The sequence below is a fragment of the Rissa tridactyla genome, chromosome 22 (assembly GCF_028500815.1).
Source record: "Rissa tridactyla isolate bRisTri1 chromosome 22, bRisTri1.patW.cur.20221130, whole genome shotgun sequence".
In the NCBI taxonomy this organism is placed as follows: Eukaryota; Metazoa; Chordata; class Aves; order Charadriiformes; family Laridae; genus Rissa; species Rissa tridactyla.
The window spans coordinates 2,782,990-2,808,817 of NC_071487.1; the positions used below are offsets into that span (position 1 = coordinate 2,782,990).

The 25,828-nt window shown below is 48.0% G+C and overlaps 1 protein-coding gene across 5 annotated transcripts in view; it reads left to right on the top strand.

Annotated features, from left to right (window-relative positions):
* Positions 1-1,231: 1,231 nt before the first annotated feature.
* The window catches only part of SBNO2 (strawberry notch homolog 2), a 64,926-nt gene continuing 40,329 nt past the window's right edge, over positions 1,232-25,828 (top strand). For 2 of the 5 annotated variants that reach the window (XM_054181628.1, XM_054181630.1), the window contains exons 1-5: positions 1,242-1,341; positions 11,607-11,749; positions 14,452-14,666; positions 15,769-15,848; positions 22,735-22,858. In XM_054181628.1, the coding sequence (XP_054037603.1) occupies positions 14,541-14,666; positions 15,769-15,848; positions 22,735-22,858 (330 nt within the window). In that variant the 5' untranslated portion in view covers positions 1,242-1,341; positions 11,607-11,749; positions 14,452-14,540. Of the gene's footprint in view, positions 1,342-11,606; positions 11,750-14,451; positions 14,667-15,768; positions 15,849-16,301; positions 16,452-18,009; positions 18,805-22,734; positions 22,859-25,828 lie in introns of those variants that run through there. The other 3 variants (XM_054181629.1, XM_054181633.1, XM_054181632.1) reach the window with 3 other exon arrangements.

Below are 25,828 nucleotides of genomic sequence, written 5' to 3' on the forward strand. Positions count from 1 at the left end.
CCTCATCCCCGGTCCATCCGCGGTGTCACAGACCTCCCCGGTCAAGGTCCTCCCTGCCCTCCCACCAGTGCCTTTGGCAAGAGCTCCGTGTTTCAAAAGGCCAAGCAGATAGTGGCGGTTCTGTGCGGCCGGCGCTTTCCTTCTTGGGGATAAATCGAAGCCAAGATACCCGTGCTGCCGCCGCCCCTTTAGGGATGCCAACGTAAAAATAGACCCATCTGGGCAGGCGTTTTTATACGACCCTGATGGGATTTTTGTCCTTATCCTGGGACTTACAAGGGGCACAGATCCAACTTTAGCAACGGGAAATTAAAAAAAAAAAAAATTTACAAGAATGGGTGGGAGGGAGAGGCGAGCAATGAGCACAGGGTGATTTGCCAGAGTTTATTTTTCAGTCCCGTGATTCAGCTCTTCAGCTGATTTGCTGATAATTCTTAGAGCAAGACTCTTGTGGGATGGCAGCGAGCGGGCATTCCTTGGAAACTGCTCAGGATTTAAGTGTTTCCCTTTTCAGGTCTCCCACTTCCTCTGCAGGCTGAGAGCTACTGCCCCTGTTCTGTAGGTAGGACAACAGCGGAATCCTAGAATAACCTGGGTTGGGAGGGACCTTCAAAGGCCATCTGGTCTGCCCTCCTCACATTAGCACGGACATCTTCAACTAGACCAGCCTGCTCCAAGCCCCGTCCAACCTGGCCTTGAACCCCTCCAGGGATGGGGCAGCCACAGCTTCTCTGGGCAACCTGGGCCAAGGGCTCACCCCCCTCACAGCAAACAATTTCTTCTTCCTCGGATCTCATCTCAATCTCCCCTCTTCCAGTGTAAAACCCTTCCCCCTCGTCCCGTGGCTCCCCTCCCTGCTCCAGAGTCCCTCCCCAGCTTTCCTGGAGCCCCTTTAGGGACTGGAAGGGGCTGGAAGGTCTCCCCGGAGCCTTCTCTTCTCCAGGCTGAACCCCCCCCAGCTCTCTCAGCCTGTCCTCCCAGCAGAGGGGCTCCAGCCCTCCCAGCATCTCCGGGGCCTCCTCTGGCCCCGCTCCAACAGCTCCGTGTCCTTCTCATGTTGGTGGGCCCCAAAGCTGGAGGCAGCACTGCGGGGGGGGGGGGGGGGAGGGGGAGATCTCCCCAGAGCGGAGCAGAGGGACAGAATCCCCGCCCTGATGCAGCACCATAAAACCGGGGGGGGCCGACCTGGGGGCCGCCATTACGCCGCTTCCCTCACCGCCCACTTCCGGTCCGGAAGTCCGTGTCCCCCCCAAGATGGCGGCTGCGCCGAACCCGGAAGTACGGAGAGGCGGCGGCGGCCGCCGGGCGGGAGCTTGAGTCCCCCCCCTCACCGGGACGCAGGTAAGGGCCCCCCGGTTCCCTCAGCGGGAGGAGAACCCCCGTGTCCCTGCTCCGTGAGGCCGGGATGGGGTGTCCTGGGGCTGCCCGTCGCCGGGGAGGGAGCGGTCGGTGCCGCGGCGGGAGCAGCCGGTGCGTGGGGGCAGCCTGGTCCCCCACACCGGGAGGCCCGGTCCTGTTTCTGCACAGTTTTCTCCCGGCCTAAGGGTGTTGTGGTTGTGAAACGGGGACTGAGTGGCTCGGGGGAGATGGTGGGGGTCGGTCCCGTCGGGTTTGCGGGGCCGGTGCCGAGTTTGGCCCAGGGTATGAAAAGGAGAAGATACGGTGGAGTCAAGTTGACGCGGAGCCGGGGCCGCTCCTGCCGGTGTCACGGCGGAGCCCGGGCTCTTCCCGCTGCCCCGGGGCCCTGCAACGGGAGCTGGTGCCTGAGGAGAAGCTGAGGTGGCGAAAGCCAGAGAACCGGTGTCTTTCTGCCCTTGTCGTTCTGCGGCTTTTAAACCGAGAGCTGTAAAAATGCCTACAGAAATCCATCGCGGGCCAAGGCCTCTGTTGCCAAGTTTCTGCCTGTTGTGGTGTAGCTCTTAATGGCCCAATTAAAAGCTTCTGAAAAATACAGCTTATGCTAACAGACTCTTAACTCTAGTGCTGTTAGCGGTCACCGGTGTACTCGGTTCTTAACATAATTAAATACTAATGCAAGGTTTAAGAAAGCGCTCTGTTCTCGAAAGTAACCATAAACATCAGCATAAGAACTGCGACTTCAAATTAGCGTGCTCCGCTTACAATTACAATAAGACGGTCTTTGGAAAGGCAAGTTCTGCAGGTTTGCTGCGGGGATCCAAAAGCCTGCAGGGGTTTTTCTGGTTTGTTCACTGTTACCGGTGTCAGTTTGGTGGGCAGAAAGATACCGGCTGTACCTGTGCGGCGCCGTTGCCTTCTGCAGATTATCTACGTGCCATCCGAAACGTTGAGCTGGCTCTGACCTGTGTGGGTACGTCTAAACTGAAGAGCAGCTGCTGGTGGGAATGTGTTTAGGAGGAAAATTACATACTAATGCTTTTGCTTTGCATTCAGGGAACATTGTGCATCCCATAAGGCAGTGAAACTTCTGCAGAGTTAACGAGGTGGGATGTAGCTGGAGGCTTTGGAAGCCTGAGTTCTGTTCTCATCTCTGCTGCCTGCTCTTTTTTTGATGGAGGTCTGTTTACTTGGCATTTACACCTTCGCTTTCCCAAAATAAAACTTGTACCTGCAGCAGCTGAACTGAATGAAGTGTCATTCAAACACGCGTGTGAGTACAGTTTGAAGAATACTTAGATTGTCTAAAGTACTTTTTTAGTCATTGCCAAAGTAGCAGCCTAAAAACACCTGAAATCTCAGTGCTTAGTGCTGGCGTAGCACGAAGCTGGCATTATCCTGGCGTGCCTGGAATCACTGTCTTCTGTCTGCCAGCTTGCATGGTATTAGATGCTGAAGTTAATGGAATGGTGATGGTCGTTAAGAGGGTTTTTGTCTAATTAAACAGTGATGTGTTTGTCTGCAGCTGTTTCATGTAGTAGCTAGGATGGCTGACGAAAGTTGAAAAAGAAAGGTATGCTTTCCCCACCTGCTTCCCTGCATAGTGTTTTGCCTGTTCTTGGAATCATAGTCGTGCTTTTGCTGGGCTTTCGGGCCAGCTGGAAGAGAAGATATTTTTTCTTTATAAAGGAAAATGTCATGGTACATCCATAGAACTTGACAGGAGATGGCGCGGCCAGTGCATTTTGCAAGTTTTTTTTAATGATTAGAACTCAAGTTTGATTCTTTTAAAAGCGTTCTGAAAGATTTTGCAGAGTCCCATGTGTGGATTTTTCTTTTCTTATGGAAGAACTTGCACCTTTTTTTAAAAAAAAAAACAAAACAACTGGAAATTCATAATATTTTGCAAAATGCGGTTTCCTCCCATACTTCACCTTTTTCAGGGTCTTACATCCTCATCCTTGAACAGGAGCAGTCTTCTCCTGGAAAATCATTTGTCCGTCCCCTAGCTGCCTCCTTGCTGTTGGGTGTTGCTGTTTTGTTTTGCGCTTGCTGAGCTCTCAACGCAGCAGATCCCCCCGCTAATCCCCGCCGACTTTGGAACAAAAACAGCAGGACCAAGCGTCATGTTTCGTCATGTGCCAGACATGGGACAGGCTGCGTCTGCCAGACCGGACGCTCATTGAAAAGCTACGGTTACCTTCATCGCAGGTTGTTTTAACGCTAAAGTATGTGGGGACAGGAATATTTTTTTAAGGTTTTGGTTTAAAATAGGGAGAATGTGGTGTGTTTGAGGGTTGTGTTTCCTGACTGAATAGGCCTTTTTAATGATTAAGTTATAGATCCCTGAAATGGAGGGTCTATAATAAAAACGCTGATGCTGGGTTAAAGCTTTTTGAATGGTGACACAGTAATAAAGAGCTAACTGTGTAGTCACTGAATACTGCGCTGTGATTTTTAGTTGTGAGAGTCTGGATCTCTCAGGAAAGCCTTCTAGGCTGAATTAAGAGTTTTATATTCTCCCGAAACAGTTTTTCAGCTTAAAACGCTTCAGCCTTATTTGGTAACGCGATCAAGGTCTGTAAACATGTAGCCATGAAAGGGGCTAATACATGCCTCTTTCAAGAGAAAAATGTATATGTTGAGCCTGCCTGAAGGTTGGCTGGTTTGAAACGGTGTTTATGTGCTTGCGATCAATGGGGAAGCAGCCTTTGATGTCCTGGAGTATTTTTTTCCGCTGTGAGTAGCTGCGTGTGAAACAGAACATCGAGACCTGCTCAGCTCCAAGGAAGAGTGTTTCTTCCAACGTGTCTCTCGTGATGGAGCGCCTTGGAAACTGGGGATAGAGCAAAGTGTAGAGAATTGGGGACCCATGTTTTCTTGGCTTCTGACCGTAGTGAGTTAAGTTCTTTGTGCTCTTCTCTGTCCCTTTAATTAAATAGTGTAATAACGCATTTCTGCCTTGCAGGTGTGCTTCTGAGGCTGACTTCATTAGTGCTTGTGTGGGGCTTGTGTTACAGCTCTGCCCAGGTGCGCTTCGCTGCTGCCGGACCTCGGCGCCCGTCGTGCTCTCACCGTGGTTTGTGTTCTCCCAGGACCGTGTTCGCGACAGGCCTGAGAAGGGGAGCAGCCCCGCTGCTCCCGGTGCCCTGCGCGGGCCCTGCCCCGCTGCTGGGGGTGTTCAAGCCCCTGCTTTTGAGAACCGTTTCGTGCACTTGTCGTCTGAGCTGCTGGGCAGTCTCAGCCCGAGCTCTGCCTTACAGGGGTTGCGTGTTTACGCTTTGGCTATTTCAGCGCACGGTTGTGTGAGGGTGGTGCTGTATAGATTTATGCAAAAATGTGCTGAGTGTTTCTTGGCAGAAGTGCGTATAGTGTATGGGGAGGCATTTTTGCTCCGTCCAGAAATAGCCATCTCTGTTCTCCCAGGTGGAAGAGCAGGGACAGATGGAATCTGTCTCTGCCCTACAAGCCAGCTTGACTCCGAGGCGGTCTGGGTCCCTGTTGGAGCGATATTTCGTTACTCAAAGCAGAACGTTTGAATTTGGAGACAGACCATTAGGGTGAGAGCAGCCTGTGAGTGGAGGGAACGGCCGGCTGCTTTACAGCTGCTTCATTGTGGGGGGAGTAACGTGAAACTGGGAACGGTGAAGCGGGGACCCGACAGCTCCGCTGGTGGAGAAGCAGTCCAGGGGAGCAGGACAGATAACGCTCTGAACTCACCGTGAGCTGAGTGACTGAAAAATGAGGTCAGCGTTGCAGGTTGCATCAGCAATTAACTTTAATTGTGCGGCCCTGAAACAAAAAAGTATCTGTTGAATATTTCAGGCAATTTATGTCAGTGGATAGATTAATGAACCTCTCTTTTCTGTCTCTGTTGTTGCTAAAGCTGTTGTGCCACGTAATTGCCTAATATTAATCCCTGGAAATTTAGGGAATGGCACATTGGGGCAGATGCCAGCAACAAGATTCCACATTCTGCTTTTTCCCTCTCCCATTATTTAGTCTTGCATTTCTGTGCGAGGATTAAGGCCACGGTGACTCTTGCAGGTACCCCTGCAGCTTCGAGGAGCGTCCCAGTGACGGGCAGCGCAATTCTGGGTGCAGCACATGGCTTGTTGGTGCAAAGGTGCTTTACACCAGCATTGACGCTTTTCAGGGGGAAAAGAACAGCCCCGTTTGGTAGGAGTGGATGGGTGATGGGAGCTGAGCCTCCTTTCCCTACCGGCTGCGCTTGCTCTGGGGCCTGAGCTTGTTCCTGTGCGAGGGGGTGACAGTCACGGTCTGTGCAGTCCGTCCCCATGCGTGCGTTCCTGCAGCCATGCTGTACGGCACTTCCTCGCTAATGGTATGGCTGTTTCCATGGCAGAACTGTATAATATAAATATAGTATAAATATAGCCACTCTGCGCTTCTCCAGTAAGTCAGATTTGGCCCTGACTTTGTCAACTGCAGTTCCTTGTTCCGTTCCTTGTTCTTGCCTCTGCTCCTACAGTCCCTGCAACCTGACCTGTCTCAGAGTGTGTTGTTTTTCAACTTTTTTTTTTTTTTCCTGGCACTTATAATAATGAATTCTCTTACACGCTAATTTAAACCTGCATGACTTACTTTAAGTCTACCTGTGTGGGACAGTTGATATGTTCTTGTAAAGAGGACTTTTCCTTCCAAAAAGCTGTCTGTGATTTTACTTCCCCCCCACAATATGGTCTGAGCTTCTAATGAGGAGGGGCTAGCACTGCTTGGAGGGTAAAGCTCTTCCTTTTCATTCTATTTTCCATTCTATTTTCATTTCTTTCTTCCTTTTCATCGCCTGTCTCTGGAAGGCAAGTTTGCTCTTCTGCCTGCACCACCACGTGTCTTGCATAGATCCAGCAAGCAGCTTTGGAATGGTCTCAATTCTTCTTCCCTTTGCTTATGGACTATCTAATTCTGTCAGTTAATCTGTCAGATAGACTGTCTCACGCTGCCATTCCGTATTGACTCGCGCGGCCCAGGTAAGTAACGAGGTTTGCCTCGTTTCCTTCCCGGTGTTGCTCAGGAGCCTGGCAGTGCCGTGCCCGCACGTTCGCAGCGTTCCGTCTGGACAAAACAAATGCTCCCAAGCGCGTTCTTCCTTACGAAAGCATTCAGGAGATCACGGTGGCTTAAAGTGCCTGGCTTAGGATGCCCTAAAGTGATTCCGATTTCATCACAGATAATAAGTATCTTTTCGATTGGTGTTTTCCTACGCGTTTGTAGGTGGACTGGGTTGTATTCCTCATCTGCTGAAGGTTAGATTTCTTCACCCTTCTTTTCTGCAACTCTTTCTAATAGTACTTTGGAGTTGTCTGCATCGGGCTCACATTTTTTTTTCATGTTTTCTAATACGTGAGGTTGGAGACATATTGTTCCTTTCTGTGTTTTCATAGAGATAACTACATGCAATCAGTATAACTCTCTCTTCCAAGATAGCTCCTGGTAAGGAGCAAACTTTGTATTCTTTGCCTTTCAAATATAAATTCACCAGTCTTTTACTTAAGAACAGTAGGGAGCTAGAGCTAAGATACCCGCAGTATTTTTTGCTGTGTTACCTCCTGCCTTCTTTGTAAATTAACTTGAAATTTTTTCCAACAGTGTTTGAGGTATTTAAACAAGCAGTACTGTATGTAATTTTGCTCTGAGTTTGCCTAACGAAAAAGAGCTAAGTTAGAGCGGAGAGAGTAGAAAAAATGGTATTTCCATTCATATTTTGACTTATCTGCAGGGAAAAGATCCAATACTTCTGTTTGTGTCGAACTTTTGTACTCAGATACTCTCCTTTGTCTGCTAGGCCCTCTTCTAAATGTGATGGAGCCTCGCGGCAGCGCTGCGAGGGGACCGTGGCTGCATCAGAAGGGGAGATCCTCGCTTCTCTCCCGTGGTTTTCCTGTTTCTCGGAGTGAGTCACTGCCGGTGGCACTGACCGGGACTCTGATTCAAACCCTTCCCTTCTCATCCCTCAAGGCAAAACGTTGTTTGGTCTAAGCTGTCCAAAAATATGGCAAGAAGAAACACTAAAGAGGAACTTGAAGCTAGCTTGGCGCTTGAGACATGAAAATGGCTTTTAAGAGTTCCGTAGTATTAAGTTCCCATTTCTTTGCGCGCTTATATACTAATTGTGTTCTGAAGAATTCCTTCCAGCTGCAGCTCCCACGGGTGCCCGTGTCGCTGGTTCGCCACTGGGGGTGGGTGGGCAGGGGGGAGCGGAATTAATCTGCGGGAGGAGGAACCGGATCAGATTTCTGAGGTCTTTTTGTCATTGAGTGCATGGTAATTCACGATCGGCAGGTTCAGCTCCGACTGCTCCGTGCATACCTGTGGTTTCCTAGCTATCTTCCTTTAATGGAGAAATTTAAAATACAGTAACAAAGACTGAAACACAACAGGAGGAAGTGCTTGCGTTGACTGAGCGTACAATGGGTTGTTTTCACCTCTTGATTGCAGATACCGGTGAACTGAACCCTCACCCCCAGCTCTATCAATCCCGATTATTGCAGAGCAGTTCGTTATGCTTTTCAAATTGGAAATTGTCTGCTACAGTGCTGGTCCCATAAATTTCTCAAAAGCTTAAGCTGTTAAAAATTGAAATTTGGGCTCTGTAACCTCTAGGCGTGACGAATTCCACAGGAATTCCAGACTGAACCTGCCCCTTACCACCTGGGCTGAATAGCAAACCTTTAAGCAAACTGTTCTTAATATTGAAACTGTTCCTATAGCTTAATCAAATGACTCGTGATATCATCAAATTGCTCACGGGGCTTTATCACACAACGTAGGGAACCAGTTTCGTTATTAAACATCTGCTGCTCAGCCGTAGAGCAGCAGCTCCAGTGGTTTTTTTCGTGCGCGTGTGCTCATTGCTCGAGTGCCATCACCCGGGAGGTGACTTTGCTGTGCCTTAGTGAATCCTGCAGGAGGAAACGAGTGGAGTTCTTGAAGGCGGGAACCTTCTCCTTGTGGTGTTGGGGTTCACCTTCCGTTCTGTCCCGCTCCTAGGCTACCGCTCCTGCCGGCTCTGCTCTCCTCTCCCAGCTTCACCCTTTCTGTGGTCTTCAGCACAACTGCTGCTCACGGGAGCCTCCTCTTCTGTGAGTCTGGAAAACGGCTCCGCTTGCTTGCGTGTAAGCGGCTTTACAGGTCGCGCTTTGAGATAATTTTTTTTAATTATATAGGCTTTGTGGCACATAAATGAAAAATTCTATTCCGGTGATTTTTAGGGGATTTATCCTTGCACTGTTTGGTGCTGTGGTTGGATGATTGTTAGTTTTTTTGGTGGGTTTTTGGTCATATTGCTCCCTGAGTAGTTATCATGGCACTGGAGTGCTTCAATTAATTCTATATGTCAAATAACCCATCTGGAAAATCTGTCTAATTACTTTGCAATTATATTTTGAAGCGTAATCCACTTGGGAAGCTTTTTGAAATTCCTGTGTTTGGTACCTCCTGGTACTAACGACCGTTTCCTGCGCTCCGGGGATGTGACGTGTGCCCCACACACGGGGTTCCTTTCGGTATGATGTCCTAATACGACTTCTGTCACTGAGTTCAAGGTCGCTGTTTTCCGTGATTCTGCATTCTTTATTTTCTAACGCGATGAAAAACTTGAGTCAATTCTTGATTCTTGAATTTGGTAGCAGCAGCACTCTGCTTGTTTAGTTTGATGTGTGTGGGTTTTTTTTTTTTTTTTTCTTAAGTGGAAATTTTAAAAGTTGAATAACCAGCAAATATCCCAAATCTGGTTGTCAGAGGCTAATAGGGCAGGGGAGAGTTTTTTAAAAAAGTCTTTTTCATCTGTGACTTGTGAAAGAGAGTTTTAACTCTATGGTTTGAATCCCAGACAGTACTAGAGGTTACTCTGAAACTTTAGAAAAAATAAGTATTAATCCATGTAACAAGAACCTTTTTTGACTGTCAGGGTCAAAAGTTGGTATCGGTAATTAAATTTTGTTCACTGCTGGCTCTGGAGTTTCTAATACTCCCAAGTCAAATCAGTTGCTGATAATGCCCTAGATTTTTTTTGTTTTGTTTTTTTAAATAAATCCTGGTGGGCCACTTGCATGCTTCTGTAATAGAAATGATCTTAAGCCAGAGAGCTCGGATTTACCGTAACGATGGGAACTCTTACTTTGCTGGAGTCTATTTGGTAAGAGAAGTGGAAAAACGTTTAAGAAAAAGTTTGCTGTAACGGTTCGTGGCAAACTGTGGGCCTCTCTGTTTATCAGTTTTTATTGTTACGCGGACAGGACGGGATGTGGAAATGAGAGCGCTTTGGCTTGCAAGGAACTTGCTGATTTTCACGGTTTTCCGTGTCGGGGCTGCCTGGAGCGTGGTAAGAAAAGCGTGTACCGAAGGCTGTTGCCATTTCTCCTCTTCTTGTGACGGGCGTTGTCCTGCTGTCCTCGGGCTCACACAGATCTCTCAAACTGGCTTTAGGCAGTTTTTTTTCTTTAGTTTTTTTCTTGGAATTTGAGTGTGCAAGCCAGACAGCAGCCCTCTCTTATCAGAGCATGAGCTTGCAGTGAGAGCTATTACAAACTCCATGTTAGTCATCCCAGGAACCTGATGTAACCGCTGTCTTCCTGCGGGGAGCACAGCAGGGTGTTTTGCAGTGCTGGAGCTTTGCTGGGCTGGAGAAGGTTGGGTTTGGCGGCCTCCAGGAGGTTGGGAAATGGTGCCATTCCCCTGGTCGGACAAGAAGTGCCTCCAGCATCCTCCAGCGTCGAGGCAGCGGATGGAAGGGTGCAGGATGCAGAGTGAATTCTTGGAGCCTCTTGCTTCCCACTGTTATCGATGCTCGGAGGTATTTTGGAATATACGCTAGCTAGAGACCCCCCCCATAAACCAAGGCGGTAGAGTATTCCAGCGCTCTTATTTCCATGTTTGTACTTGGACTTTTTTAGTGGCTCGTTCTATGCAAATGCTGACATTCATCAGAGCTAGCAGGGAGCCCCCATGGGTGGGCAGCACGTAGCACCTTGTGATGGTGATGAGCTGTTGGGTGACATCTGTGCACGAAGGGAATGCCTCGCCAGCAGTGCGCTGCTTGGCTTTGCATTTGTTGAGGGGATTCATCCTCCCGGTGTGTCCTAGAGGACAAGACTGGGAGCTCACGACATCCCAGGTCCGTCATTAACTGCGTTGCTGATTTCCTTGGCGTCTCCGAACAAAAGATCTCTGGTTTTTGGAGGTGCCCATCTGTAAGGCTGGACTGCTGTTCACTTTGATCTCTTCAGACGGATTATGTCATGCAAATTCAATGCATTGTCTTTTACCATCTGACCATTGCTCAAGCGTAGAAGTAGTTTATAGTTCCTTAAGCAGTTTTCCTTCGTTTTGCTAATTGGGTATGATCTATTGTGCAAGAGTTTGCCTAAGGAACTAATGCTGTTTTAGGGAAAGGCGCTGCTCTGCAGAGAATCTGGCCAATGAAATCTGGTGTTTTCAAGACACGAGATAATGTAGAGCAGGCAGGGAGACATTCTGATATTGATTTTTACCCTTCGTAAGTTACTTTGGATGTGTAAGTAAAGCTGTATATTTGCTACAGCTGTTACGGGAATAACTGCTTCTGATTTCCTATCGAAAGCTGTTACAAATAGGGAGGGGGGGGAGGAAAGGCAGCAAAAAACCTGAAGAGTCTGGTAAAAAGAACAGGCGCGGTATTTAAAGGCACCAGAGGATATCGATATCTCTAAAGCAGTCTGTGATGTTGACCCTGAGATCAGCAAACCTCACCACCTCTGTTCAGGCGCAGCAGAGCAGTATTTAAAGGTAATTTTAAAAAGCAAAAAGAAGGGACGGCCACCCACCCCTCGGGGGGGGGGGGGGGAATCCAAACATCGCCATTTGTAGCTCTATATTGCATTTGAAGAAAGCCTGCTAAAGTTTTTCCCATTGCTTTGTCTTCCTGACAGCCTTGTACCACCAGTGTCTCTTGAGCTGGAGGCTCTTAGAGCCATCTGATGGAAGTGGAAAAGAAACCTCATTGTAGGTCTCTGCTCCCCACTGGTTCATTCAGGGATTGGGATGTTGTAGCACAGACTTAATTTATAGTCTGGCTCCTAGACAAGAAGAAAAGCCATGAATTTTGTGATTGGGAGGAGGAGTGAGGCAGGGCTATTTTTAAGCAAGCCCTTCATCATCTTTTTTTTTTTTTTTCTTTATTTTTTTCCCCACTGGAGATAAGTGGAGTCATGACGGAAGTTTATCTTGTTTCTTATTACTTTCTTCCTTAGATGTAACTTAAAATTTCATAGGATTTCTTGTGGACCGCCAGTGGCATCAGAGACCAATTTAAAGGAAGAGAAGAAGGCAGCCCTGCAGCCCAGAGAGGAGACACCCCCTGGGATGCCTGTGTAGCCGCCAGGCTGGAGCACAGGTTGTTTCATTTCCCGCTGGTGAAGCTTTTTACTGCATCTCTTCACAATGGGCTTGGGGTCAAAGTCTGCATTTATGCATCCCTGTTCGCGAGTTCTGTTGCAATAAATCATGTGGCTTGGGAGGAAGGAGTCCTTGAGCATTTTCATGTCTTCAGAGTCTTTTGTGTGCGGAGCCGCTTGACGGGTGGGATGCGAACGCTGGGCTGCCTGAGGAAATTTGTCTGCAGTCCTTTGTCTTCAGGAGTTGTAACATAAAGCAGGTTTTGCTTAAATAATAGGGCCTCGGCATCGACACTTCATTCGTGCGTGAGTGGGGCCAGAGCACCCACGGGTACCGCTGCTGCCTCTGCAGCTGTGCTGCTGCGCTGACTTTCGTCAAGGAAAGCCGTGATTAAGCAGCTTCTAATGAGGCTTCAAGGCTGCAAGTGGTCGACAGGCTGCGTTTTGGGAACCCTGGTGCTAACGCTTGGCTAATAAATCAAGAGGCCCGAGGCCAGTAGAACAATATTAATTAGGATGCTGGGGTGCTAGCTAAGTGTTTTTTAGCTATTTTTTGCTCCTGGGCTTATGGACTATAAAGCCTGAGTGTGGATTTTATGGTGTAGTAAAAAGAAACACTTCTGCTTGTAAAAGAAGGAGACTGCAGTAAATCTCTGATGAAATAAAGCCAGTGAAAAGGATCTAGGTGATCCCAGGCCTTCGTAAAGAGCATTTATTCTGATGGTGATTAATTAAAATGGTCTGAGATTTTTGTAGCGTAATGATCTTTTCGGGTAGCCTTGTGATACTTCTGCTGATGTATACACATTTTATTCTCTGGAAGTGATGTTTCATTGTGCTTTCCTAGGGAAAAAGCTTGCAAATAAAGGCATCTTGGTCACTTTTTTTTTTTTAACAATTTGTCGGGCCATGGGAAGAGGTAAAGGTCGGATTAACAAACTCCGCAGCCTGTTTAAACCCACTGCTGGCCGCTCTGCTCCCGGGGAAGTTGCCCTCTGCTCCGCAGCCCCACCCTGGCGAGCCGCAGCTTTCATCCGTACACCGGGAGCGTCCCAGTGTGACTCCCTCTTCAGCTAAAATAAAAGGGGGAATACTTTTTTTAAACCGCAAAGTGCTTAGCCTCTGGCAAATGGTTTAATTTCAGTCTGGAAACCTGTGTCTTGTGAAGGCATTCGTGCGCCCGCGGGTTGTTAGAGGAGCAGAGGCAGCGGATCGTCGGTCTCTGCTCTTCCCCCAGAAGGTCCCCTGAATGCCAGGGCTTTGCCTGGTGACTTTGCACTGAGGGATCGGTGTCGGTCTCTCCACCCTGGGCTCGCGGGGATGTCCTTGGTCCCCTGCGGGTTCTGCAGCCTGCTCATGCGAGCCCTGCGTGGGGCTCTGCTGGCATGGCCGCTGCCACCAGGGAAAGAAAGAAAGAGGCACTTTAATTTCGCTTTCCATTACAAATGCAGAAATAATTTTGTCCACTGAAAGGTCACTTATTTTTAAAGGGACTCTGACTCAGAAATGACTTTTTCAAAAATACTACTTGTAGCAAATAGTGTCTTCCAAATGATCAAAGCCGGCGTGTTTTAAATTGCAGCTGCACTTTGTGCTGCTTCGTTTTTTTGCTTGGCTGGCTTGCTTGATGAGAATACATGGGCCACTTTCATTTGCTTGGCTGTCACGCTGCTGGTGGCAGAGAGAGTCGTGGGAGGCTGAAGGGGGGCAGAGAGAGATGCAGTGAAAGTAAAGACATCATGGATGCTTTTTTCCTGCTTCTCCAGTTGTATAGGTTGCTTTTACCATCTTTTTTTTTTTTTTTTAGTCCATTAAATCTGGTTGGAAATTGATGTCCTTTGGGGTTATGGAGAATTTAGCGGGGGGGAAAAAAAATGATCAGAAGTTACTTTGGAGGTTTTGACTGAGAAGTTGCACTGAAGGCAATGTCTTATCGTGGGGTTAATCCCTGCCAGAACAATACTCTCGCTTTAGCAAGCATGATTCTGAAATCCCATCTTGCTAGCGACAGGGGAAAATGCAAGACAGCCGATAAGCTCTTGTAGTCGTTAGATTAATAGTATTAATGCTAAAAGTATACTAGATGGTTTAACTTTTGTGCGTAGCAGTGGCGAACAGTATTAATGCACGCTGAACATCTGCTGTGAGATGAGGGAGACACCAAAGCAGAGCGGTTTGGGAGATGTGAGACTCCGACCTTGCGCGGCGATTCATTCCCTGCTGAGCATGGCCATCGATGCTCTGTGGAACTGTGTTCCACCTACAGAGCACATTTTCATGGAAACACCCGATTTTGGGGGATTGATTGTCATGACTTTGCAGGGAAGCGCAGAATCTTCTTGTATATTAGACAAAAAAAAAAATTTCTCAAGCTAAAAACCAGCTGTGCGTCTACTGCAAAAATCGCAGATGATTGCGATGATCTGCCAGACTTCAGCAGCATTTGCGGCAAGGCAGGAGAGGTGCGTTTAATGTAAGTTCGCAGGTCTGGGTGAATTCCAGGTGTGGTGATATTTGAGAACTCTGTTTCCCAGTAAAAACCTCTCTTTTATAAAGAGGCAGCAGGCATTTCACAGGCTGACGTCTGTTTGCTGATCTCTTAGCTACGTTTGGTCTTAGAAGTGTGGGTTTGTTTTGTTGGTGTTTTTTTTTTTTCCTCCCCTTTCATAAAATTTAGAAGTGCGTTTCTTTTCCACCCTAGGACATGGTGCAGGGTGAAGAGCACAGATAAAGACCTTTCCGCCACTCCGTAGCCTGCCCCGAGGACTTCATGCGGCAGGACGCGGGCTGATGCCCTCAGCACACCCTGCTATGGACGGGGGGCAGAACTACCCGCAGCACGAGCACCAGCAGTCAGGCAATACCCTCTACAGCATCCCCGGCCTCCGCTCCCAGCTCGCCGTGCCAGCCATGGAGGTGAGGGCCCCGGCAGCTTCTCAGGTGGGGTGGGGACAGCTCTTCTGAAGGTGTCACCAGCAGGGATCTGAGCCCGTCCCATCCCGTGACTCCTTGTGCACGTTTGCAGGAGCTATTTGCAGACGTTTTAGGCAGCTCTCCAGGGGCAGGCAGTATCAATGGGGAGCGCTGGAGGGTTGAGGTGACGGCTGTCTGCTGCTTTGGAAGTGGGAGGAGGAAAACAAGGCTGTGATTAAAACGATGCCTCTCTAAAGCGAGTGGGTGCCAGGCTCCTCAGGAAGGGACTAAAGAGTTCATGCAGAATTGCAAACTTTGTTTCTACCCCAGGTCATCTCTGAGATGTGCTAAATCTATTGCTGGGTCCAGCTGTGCCTTTTTTGAGCGTGGCAGAGATGAATAGGGTCGTATTTGTCCTGATACAGCTGCTAAAACAAGACCGGGTCACTGATGTATTTGTTCTCAATGGGGCAAAAAGCAAACCTCTACCCCCAAACAGCTTGTGTGTCCCTGCAGTTTTCTGTTTCTGTTTCTAACTCTTGTTTGAGTTTTGTCACGTGTAGGAATAGAGAGGTTAAAAAAGGAGGCCCGTCTCACCAAGTGCATGTTACTTCAAGCATGAGATATCATTGCTTTGGACACAAAAAAGGACAGATGAAAGGCTGATCTGTAGCTGAGTAATAAGATACTGTATTCTCTCCGTGATTGTATTGGTACATGCTGAGCTAAAAGCTTCCCGTTAATGTTAGAGGCTGTTTAGGGATGTGGGTAGACAGAAAAAGAGAAGAAGGATGGTTTTGGGTGTTTACCTATACAAGCCGATTTCAAGTGAATGGGTTGGTGCTCGCTTTCCTCAGAGACTGAGGTTAAAGGGCTGGGAGAGGGGACTGGCCTTTTGTCCTTTTGGGGACAGCAATAGGAAAGTAGGTTCGAAAGCTGAAACTGGGCCGTAGCACGAGATTTCTCCTGCTACGAGAGAACGAAGGGCCACCTCTGCTTGTGGAGGGCACTGGGAGAGAGAAGTCCGAGCCTGGCCTCAGCTCTGCAGCTGCAGGAAATGGTGCCGGTCCTCTGCCGCTGTAACTGTTCCGCTTTCTCCTTTCAGAATTCCATGCTGGCTGCCGACTCGTGGAGTAGCTGCTACCCTGCCTCTTTTCCAACCTCATCCTTCCCAAGTGAAAACCAGTGAGTGCTGTTCTCCTTTGTATAATTCCCCTCAGCTCTTGCACGCCCCGTGATTCAACTGTTTCTTTACCGTTGTCCTTGTTTACTTTATTTCACTAACTGATGGGGAAATAATTGCATCACATACTGATCTTGTGGCATTTCATAAACTGCTACATCTTGGAAAAAGCAGCAAACAGTGCTTCTTTTTAAAAAAAAAAAAAAAAAAAGAGAAAAACTTTGATTTCTGGTAAACCTGGAGGCTGCTGCAAGGGAGGAACAGCCTTGGTTTAGCCTGGATTTGTTACACTAATGGAGTTCTTAAAAACACCCCATTAGCACAATCTAGCTGAGGAAATACGTCGTGCTTTAGTCTCTAGCTTTATGCAGATGGTGCAGACGAAGAAGGTGGCATTACTGGTACCAGGTTGCAGACTTAGGGGTGAAATTAAGTTAAAATCTTTTGCTGTGTAGGTGACTGGAAGCTGACTAAATACTACCATCGCATGTCTATGCTGAAAACCGCGCGCAGCCCCTAACAGCGCAACCCAGAGTTCATCAAGAGTCATGACTTTTTCCTCTGGTTATAACGGATGTTCTTCGCTGATAACCTCATCCCACAAGGTGTGAGGTGATGTGTACGGGCTCGTGTGAGAAATCGTGACTGATTCTAGGTAAAGCTGCCTAGTACGCAGCACAGCTCAGAGCTGTAAATCGGAGTTGTGATGGGTTTCAGGTAACCTTTGCGTAGTAAGTGGCCTTGTCTGATGGGAAGGACATCAGCCATGTGCTTCCTAGATTCAGTGCAAAAACTCTTCTAGATTACATGCCCAAAATAGCATTTTTTGAGGGATCTTTGCATAACAATAAACATTGTTCTTCATTCTCCCCCATTATGATGAACCTCCATCCTGGATCGGAAGGTAGGACATGACAGGAGATGTTTGGCACAACATAAATTGTCCTTGTGCCACCACTGAGCGGTTAGATTGGAGCTCTGTCGGGACTGGGAGATGCTGAAGTTGGGAAGAAGGTTTGAAGGCTGATCGTCGGCTGCTTTCGTCTCTCTGAATACAGGGAGTGGCACAGATATACAGGATGTGTTTTTATTTAGGTCAGAGGTGGGAGGAAGGAAAAATAAAAGAAACAGAACTTGATACGGTGAGCTAGTAACTGTGTTCCAGGTGCTTGAGGGTTTAGTTTAAGCCCCTTCCTAAGGGGACTGTAGCATCTTTGTGGAAAAGCAGAGAGATCCAGCCTCGTGAGCGTGGAAGTTCCAGCCTGGCTGACAGCGGTGCGAATTGTCTCCTCTGCTCACAGGGGTGAGACGCGTTTTGTCTCTGTGTTGGTTCTGCTTGTTCCTCCTGTGCCTGGTCCACCTGGCTCTGCAGTGAGGTGGCCAGCGAGGATGGGGTGGGGGGGGGCGCGTGGAACAGGGCAGTTCTTGACGTAAGGTTACCAAGAAGCTGTCCCGCAGGTGCTGCATGGAGCGCTGCCTCGCTGGTTACTCCCCAAAGTGAGAATCTGAGAGGAGTTATCAGATAAGTTCAGTATCTTTGCTCTTAGCTAGCCTGTCTCTGATTGGAAGAGGGTGGACTTTTTGAGCACGATTCCTGTAAATTACACTTTGTGAATCCTCAGGAGAGCTATAACAGAATTTCTGTTTTGCTGTATTGAACCACAAGATTAGATTGTGTTTATCTATTGTGTTGGGGTTTTTTTTTTTTTCCCCTCTTACCATTTGTTCTGATTTTGCCCCTCACTTTCTTCCTGTTTAGTGCTGCTTGCATCAACCCTGCTGGAAACCTTATAGCCTTGATCCTGCAAAGACATGCCTGCATTTAACACAAAAGTAAACTTATTGACTTTGCTATAGTTACTTTTGGAAATGAGGCTCATTGTAGTAATTATTTGCTAGAGAATGATTTAGCCAAGGCTGCGCCTTTAGCTTCCTGTTTTTCATATCCTGGTAATTGTAAAAATTACCTTTCAGGTGAAATTTTCCATATCTGTATTTCACAAAAAAAAACCCAAACCCTCTCTCCTTTTGTATTTGAAAACTGCAGCTGAATCTTTTTTTAGGTGGATTTAGGGTTAGGGCGTTACAGGTAGGAATCCCGGAAGGGATGGAAACATTGAAAAATGGGATTTTTAAGGGAGTTGTCCGTGTTGTAAAATAGAAGAATGCAGATGGCATTAGAGTTAGTACAAGTTTCTCTTCAAAATCCTTGTAGAAGAAATCTCGTTTGCAAGTGGCTGTGTTTGGACATGGCTTATTCTCATAGCAACAGCTTTGTCCTGAAGCAGGTTTTTCCTGTTTCTTTTCAGTAGTTAACTTGCATGCTAGAGAATTTCTTTAAAAGATACCAAAGCTTGCCTCTTTGTTTCAGATTTTCTTAACCTGAAAAATGTAAACAGTGTATTAAACCTTGCTGAAAGAACAAATGAGGTTCAGGTCCCCTGTAGGGAAGAGCTGTACCTCAGTTAATTTCTAAGGCAATTATCCCTGAAGAGCTGGGCTTCGCTAGCGGCTGTAGGGCCAGTACATGCCTTGCTTCAGGGAGATCTGGGTCAGTCCAGTTGTGCTGTTGGAAGTGGTGTTACGCATCTGCAAAAAAGTATTTCTCAAAACCTGGAGCAAAGCTTTCTTCCCCACTTTCCAGCACACACAACGCCCTCTTTTCCTGCTGTTTTCCTGCTCTTTTCTGCTTTGCCACCTGCATGTGGAGTGTGGCTTACTGTAACAGTGAAGTAGGCTTTGAAAAACATGAATTGGTTTCATCATGGGGAAGAAGTGCCAGACTGATGCCAAGCCTGATCTTCTGCTGGCCTGAGGTGTGGAGTTTGCATCTCTGAATGGAGGGCTATAACATCAGAGCATAAAGCCTGGCCAAAATGCATGTAGGAGGTCTCCAGTGAAGCTGCAGCATGGCCCCAGAAGAGCTTCAAAGGCATGAGATGCACTGATGAGCAGCTGGTATGAAGCGTGCGAGGCAGGCGCGATGTCGCAGTAGTCTAAACAAGTGTTCTAGCACAGTTAAGCCGTCAAAACCTGGAGCCCCATGGCCTGGGAGGGGTGTGCCTTGCATTGCTCTCCTCTGAGGTGTGGACGCCTGTACGAGCCCGTCCACACTGTGTTCCTCTAGGTCCTGCTGTTGAAGGTCCTGAGCTTCGGTAAAACTGAAGAAAATGATCAAATTCTTTACAAAACAAACAAAACAAACTGATGGAACCCAACAAAAAAGACCCCACCCAACAACATTCTGTTGGAGTGTGTGAAATAGCCCTACCCCGAGACTCACTGGCTGGACTGACATCAAATGATTTGGGTGAGTCAGATGTCAGCTCAGGTTTGCCTTGTACCAAACTGTTCCACTGCTGCTATCTTTAGAGTGGGTGGCAGCAAAAAAAGCAGTCTCGCTCTTTAAAGCAATTGTCTGAACTTGATATGATCCAGAGATGCTCCCCACCCAGCTGATAACGTCCCAGGACTCGGGGATGGAAGAGTTTCTCCAGGCTGGCTGCTTTGTTCCTTAAAGGATGGTAGGAACCATCTCTGCAGTAAGGCTGTTGGTGCTCGCTGGGTTCTGAACGTTGCACACCTTAACGTGCTTTCCTTCGTGTTTTCCTACAGGAAAATGTCCCTCTCGTTAGATTTCTATATATTTTTTTCGTAACAGCTGAATTTTTGGGCTTGGCTTTATTGGCTTGTCTTGCTTGTGGGGCAGGGAGCAAACGCTTATTTTTCTGAACTGGTACCTGCTGACGGATGTCCACTGGGTCAGCACACGTAACCTCCTCTTGGCACAACGAAATGCTCGTTTCTTCAAACGGAGCTCTGGAGCCAGATTCCCTCTTTCCCTTTTGTGAAACGGACCGAGGTGGGAGACCAGCTATTCCTTCCCTTCTGCTGGTGTGGTTTCACTGGGGTCGCTACCTTTCCGCAGAGCAAAGCGGAGGTGACGGTGATGCTGGTGGAGTCGCGGTGGAGCGTTCCTCTTCTGGGGGCTGGTTGGAGCCAGCGCAGCCTCTTCTGGCTGAAGAGCACAGTGCCTCCCCAGTCTAAACTGCACCCTAGTGCAGATTAATTTCTCTAAGAACCTAATGACTAAATGTGTTTAGTCATTTGGGTCAAAAAGGTCTGGTTTTGTTCGTCAAGAAGGTCAGCACTTGGTTTTCCGCAGCTGAAAGAAGTAAAATAAGATGACTCCAAACTCCCTAGGAAACTCAATCTCAGCACTGAAGAGATGAGTTTCCCTGACTAAATAATCATATGTATTTAGTTATTATGAGGTTAATTATTGATGTGGGGCCTTGATAGCTTCAGTAGCCGACCTCAACGGTTGAAGTGAATCCGTGGCCTGAAAGGGACTGGTGTAGCACTTGCCCACAGCCGTTGGACGGGCCTCGGCTGTGCGTGTCCCTGGCCGCCTTCCGAGCTCAACCCAGAGGGGTTTTGGCTCTGGGGTGGGCTGGGTTAGCTGGAGCCTGGCTCTCCATGGCTGAGCTGAGTGTCTCCATGACAGGACGTGGACTTGTAATGTTGGAGTTGGTGAATGCAGATGTTTTCTGTTGTCCAGATGCCTGGTTCCTTCTTCAGTGCTGCAGATTGAAGTCAGATCTCATGATGAGTGCAAGTGGGCAGTCTTCTGTAAACCCAGTGTGATTAAACCCAGGATAAATTTCCTTTCTAAAATGAATTTTAGTTACAGAGTGAACACCCTCAGCCTCTGAGGGGAAGCTCTTGGCCCAGAGTAGCTTCCATGGAGCAGTTCACCAGTAAGTCAGTCCTGGAGAGGCTGAGCAGGTACGTACAGGGCAGTCTTGCTACGAGGCTGGTTCCACATCTTTGCTTTGGCAATACAGCAGGGCTCCCATGCTTGAGTCTTCCAGTTAACGCTCTTTTTTTGTAGTTTAATTTGAGCTAATCTGTCAGGGGCTTTATGCCAGGTCTTCAAACGAGGTTGAATATCTTTAAGTTCTATTGAAAGAAGGGTAAAGCACAGCACCAAAGGGACTAAAAGGACTTTGGCAAGTGCTGCGTACTTGGTGGCTTTCCTAAGAGGATCTCAAAGAAGCACACTGAGTTGCTGTTGGCTCTTATTTCAGACTGGAAGAAGAAAGCACATCTCACATTCACAGATTTGAAAACCAAGATTAAAGGAAGCAAAATAACATACCAGAGCTGGTCATGGCACAGCAGTTCAGGCCAGCGAGGTTGGGGCTGTCTTGGTCTCCTTCCCGTTACCTTAACTGACTTCTCCAGGCCATGAGGTGCTGGTGAAATAGGAGGCGGCGTTCACTTTTCCGGTAAAAATAGTTTTCCCCTTGCCTGGTTAGTTCGTTAGCGCTGGCCAAGCTCTGTCCTCGTGCAACAGAGACAGTGAGACCACAGTGGTTTCAACTTGAAAGCAATTTAAACCAGCCTTTTCCTGTGTGTAAATACATTAATTCCCAGAATTTATGCTCAGATTTTAATTCGCCCGAGTAGATTAGGAGGAGCTGAGAGTCGGTGCTGGATTGTCAGAGCTGTTGTGTGCAGGTGCGCTGAACCCAGCTCTGCATTCGCACGGGGTTCGGTCGCCGTTTTGGTGTGTCTCTGCCGCAGGTAAACCAGTGGCAGCACCGGAGAGAAGGGAAAAGGGAAAAGAGGGGGAGGGAGCTCTTCCTTTTTGGAGTTGTTATCTGTAATGATGAAAAAACGGTGGGGGGGGGGTGGGGGGGAACGTATTTAGCAGAGCGAGATAACTGTGTTTGTACATAAATACATATGTAAACGTTAAGCATGGTGTGTTAATGAGCTGCTAGCCACACATGGCATTTTAATTGCTTAATAATACTTTGGCAGCGCAGTCCTTCCCGAGCTCTGTTCCTGGGTAGTATTTCTTTTCAAATTTTGTTTCTCCCTCCCCCCTAGTGCCTTGTTAAAGTTTATTGCTGTGGGTTCTGTAACCCCTGGCATTATGAAGAACCTACAACTTGCCGCAAGAGGAAACCAGTCAGATCGGGTGAAACGTTTTAGTGGTTCCAGCATGCAAACGTGCTGGGTGGCGATTGCCCAAGCGGCGCGAGCGCGCAGCCCTTACGGGAAAGATTACGAAGCACATTCCTTGCTCCTGCAGGAGAGGGAAAGGGCTCGCGTGTGAAATAGCAAAACCAGAAGACGGTCGCGTAACAGAGGCCAGAGGCAACTCCCGGGAAGGAGGAAGGGAATTGTCGGCCCTTTTGCAATCCTCAGCTCCGCTCGGCTGGGAGGAAGTGGTGCTGGGGGCATGGGCCCCCCCAGGAGCGAGGGATCGGGAGACCTTTGCATGTCCCTAACCTTCCCTTTCCATCTGTCTGTACGCGAAGATCTGTGAGCGGTAAAGCTCCCCGTCAAGGGTGTGCGAAGGGGGGGTGCGTGTGTTTTTGTTCCCTGGCTCTGCCAGTTTGCAGGACTGTTTCAGTTTTATGTCCCAAACTAGCATTTGGGTGTGATATTTCCGTGAAACTTGATCCTGGTCCTTATGTCGTGTGATCGTCAGGTTCCATCACACCCGTCAATCTCTTGGCGCTGGGACAACTCAGAGGCTTAATTTCGCTTTGTTGTCAGGACCGAGATATTATTTAGTCCTGCAGACCATTTTTATCTATTAAGTCCTTCCTTATTTACATGAACTGCTGAGAATTGAATTCCTAATACAGCTTTCCAGACTCTTACACTCTGAGTTCAGGAAGTAGGATATAACGGGTAGATGTATTAATTTGCCTAGGTATCTCTTCTGGATAAATGCAGCTTTTTTTAAATATCAATCTCCTGTATGTGTCATCCCATAGTCGCAGCCTCACCGCTGCTGATGGAGTCTGAAGCAACCTCAGAAATGCTCGGGACTGACAGGAAGTAACTGCTTTTCCCATTTCCTTACAGGCAATATTTTAATTCCTCTCACGATTTTTATATGAATCCCATCAGCAGACCACATTTCTTGGATACAAACTATGCATCTGTGGACCCCACTGACTTCTTACCAAAAAATGGTGATTTTCCTCAGGTGAGTACATAGCCACTGACGGCTTTGGGGGAGAATGGTGCTTTCTGGTGATGGGTTTTATTTTTCAGTATTGCCTTATTGAGGGGAAAGGAAGAGACGGGCAGTATCTTAAATTTGCCCAGCACCTGATAGTTGTGTGCAATTGGGATGGATTCTCTGACAACAGCAATTCAGAAGCTTTCCGCTGGCGTGGTAGGAGCTTATCTGTGGTAAAACCGCTTCTGTCTTTTAAAGTGGTGTTTAACGCAAACGCTGACGGCGCAGGGGAGAATCCCGTTTGCAGGAGGGCATAGGTAAGTGTGAATTCGAACATGCTGCAGTCAGTCACATCGTTTGCCTCCTGAAGCTCTTCGCTCGGGTATGTTGCCTGTGCTTTCTCACTGATTCCAAGTGGGGGATTCCTGAATAGTGAATCTTTAGGCAAGACATCAACTCGGTGCCTAGCAAACTCCGATTGGAGCCAGGCCATTTTTTGCGGAGCTGAAGTGTGGGAGGGATGAACAGTCGCCCTGCTTCATTTGGCGTCTTTAGGGACCGAGAGGTGAAGATTGACCTTTCTAGATATTTCACTGTTAAGTCTAAGTGTGCCTTACACCGTAGCCCTGAGTTGCTGAAAACAGCGCGAGGGAGGCGTGAGGACGAGCCGGGGCGCTACGGATGTACTTTGTGCTGGCTTCATGCTTTGGCACACCGAGAAACACGTCAGTAGGCCCCGTTAAGCTGCTGTGTGCATCTGAATGTATTTTATTTTCAGGAACTGCTGAATGTCAAGGCACGTGTATAAACAGAAACTTTTTTCTTTGTAATCTGTCTCTTCTTCCTGCGTGATTCATTAATTGATGCATCAGCAAATTGATGCATTTCCCCTCTTCTTGAGGCGGATGTGTTAATCCCCCCCCTAATTGTGCTTTTATTTTCTTGATGTGGCTAAAGAGGTTTTGAGCCTCCTTGGGGCTCCGATTTCTGCAGGTCTGGACTTACATATGCTGGGGATTCGTGCCTTTTGAGGTGAGCGGCTGGTGCGGCAGCCCAGGTTCATCTCCCTGAGCGAAGCTGCTGGGGTGCCTCACGTTAGTGACTGGCCTGGCACAGCGGGACTGGTCGGTCACCAGTGGCTGTTGACCAGAGTCTTCTAACTGGATAAAACCAGATAAGTAAATGAATCGTAATAGCATTGATCTTCGCCTCCCGCAGAATTAATTGCGGGAGGAATGAGACAGAAATGTGATCTCATCAACTGGAAGCCATTTAACGGGCTGCGATGGGAAGAGGGAGCGGGGTCCTCTCCGCAGGTCTCAGCTTGCAGGTCTGGAGTAGTTTGGCTGATGGGTTTAACGGGAAAAGGGCTTAATTATTTCTTTAACTTACGTATTTTCTAGTATCTAAGTGGTCGATCAGCTTCCTTCCCTTGCTGCATCACGGAAATCGATCTCAGCCAGCTTGGAAGAGCAGATTTTTGGAGATTCTTTGTGGAAAGGAGATGCTTCTGCTTTTATCTAGGTGATAAAAGAGCAGGAGGGCTCTGAGACAAACCAGAGATAAAGGACCTCAAATGATTTCCAGAAGAAGAAATAATTCTTGTGCCACTCTCATCCTGTTGGAGGGGAAGTGACAGTCGGGAGCGAGGTGATTGTGGGCAGTCACAATTTTGCTTGGACCCTTTCTTTCCAAGCCAACTGTTGTGAGACTGCACCTATTGCAATGTGCTTGAGAGTGCTGTTCTGCTTCACGTACAGAAATAACAGTGTCCTCCTCTGAATCAAACACAGCCAAGGCAGTGCTTTTACTCAGGTATTGTGCCATGTGCATTCCCATGAGGAAGAGAGTATTTTATGGGTCTTTTCCGTCCTGTTTGGCGCTGGTCCGTGAGCCTGTGCGCTGACTGTTACTGCCTGGGGCCTTCCGGAGATTCCCACAGATAACCCAAGGCGCTGATGTGTCACCCTGCGTGCTCTGAAACTGAGAAACACTGAATAAGACCTTTGTTAGAGCTTTGTTTGCCAGTTTGAAACTGATGTGGTGGAGTTCGTACCTCAGAGGGGTGGTGTCTGTCTGGAGGTGCCGCGGGGCAGCGGGACAGGACCGCTTGCCGCGTGTCCTGTGTGACAGTGCCCATTCATGTGAAGTAACGCTAGTGGTGTGCTCTTCTCTGTCCTGAAGAGATGTTTCAGTCTTTAGTCATCCTCCAGCTCAGACGGCGTGTTCTGCTGAAGTACGGAGCCAGACCAGCCGTTCTGAACACTTGGCTTTTGACTTGTGAGCTTTCTACATGGTTTGCTCCTGGTGCTCTCACCTATTAGAATGCACGAAGCGCTAACATGGAAAGCCATTGATAAAACCTAGGGTTTTCTGAGCTACTAGTCGTTGCTCATCCAAAGAAAAGCTGATGATTTTTTTCACGGGAGCCAGAATTAGAGCCTGGATCTGGTAGAGCAGCAGGCACTTAACTGGAGGCAGTGGCATCAATCTGGAGTCATCCGGGAGCGTCCTGGAGCTTTTCCATCCCTTGCTTCAGCAATATTTTCCACTTTACTGATTTCTTGCTGTCCCAGATGCCAAACTGTTAAATATTAGCCGTCTGCCTGGGAAGCCGAAACATGCCATTCAGAAGGTGTGGGAGCAGCTTGGGTGGTTACATCTTCTCAGGTGACTGTACAGGAAAGTACCTATCTTTTCCGTACTTGCCTGCTGCGGTGGTAGGAGTGGCAACTCCCATTAAACTTTGTGCTGTTACGGCCATGCCAAACAGAGGAGGGAAACCAAAGAGCGAACATGAGGAGTCTGCTGCATGCTTTGGTAAGAGATTCGTGATTAAGTCTGTGGTCACTGGGCAGAGGAGGTCGGTTGGGTGCTTGTGTGAGAACTTGTGCTGATTTCACACGTGAATACAGACTATTCTCTTGTCTTTGCTCCGATACCAAAATCTGACCTGTGCTGGTTCAGCCGCACAGCAGAGCGTGCTGTCCCCTT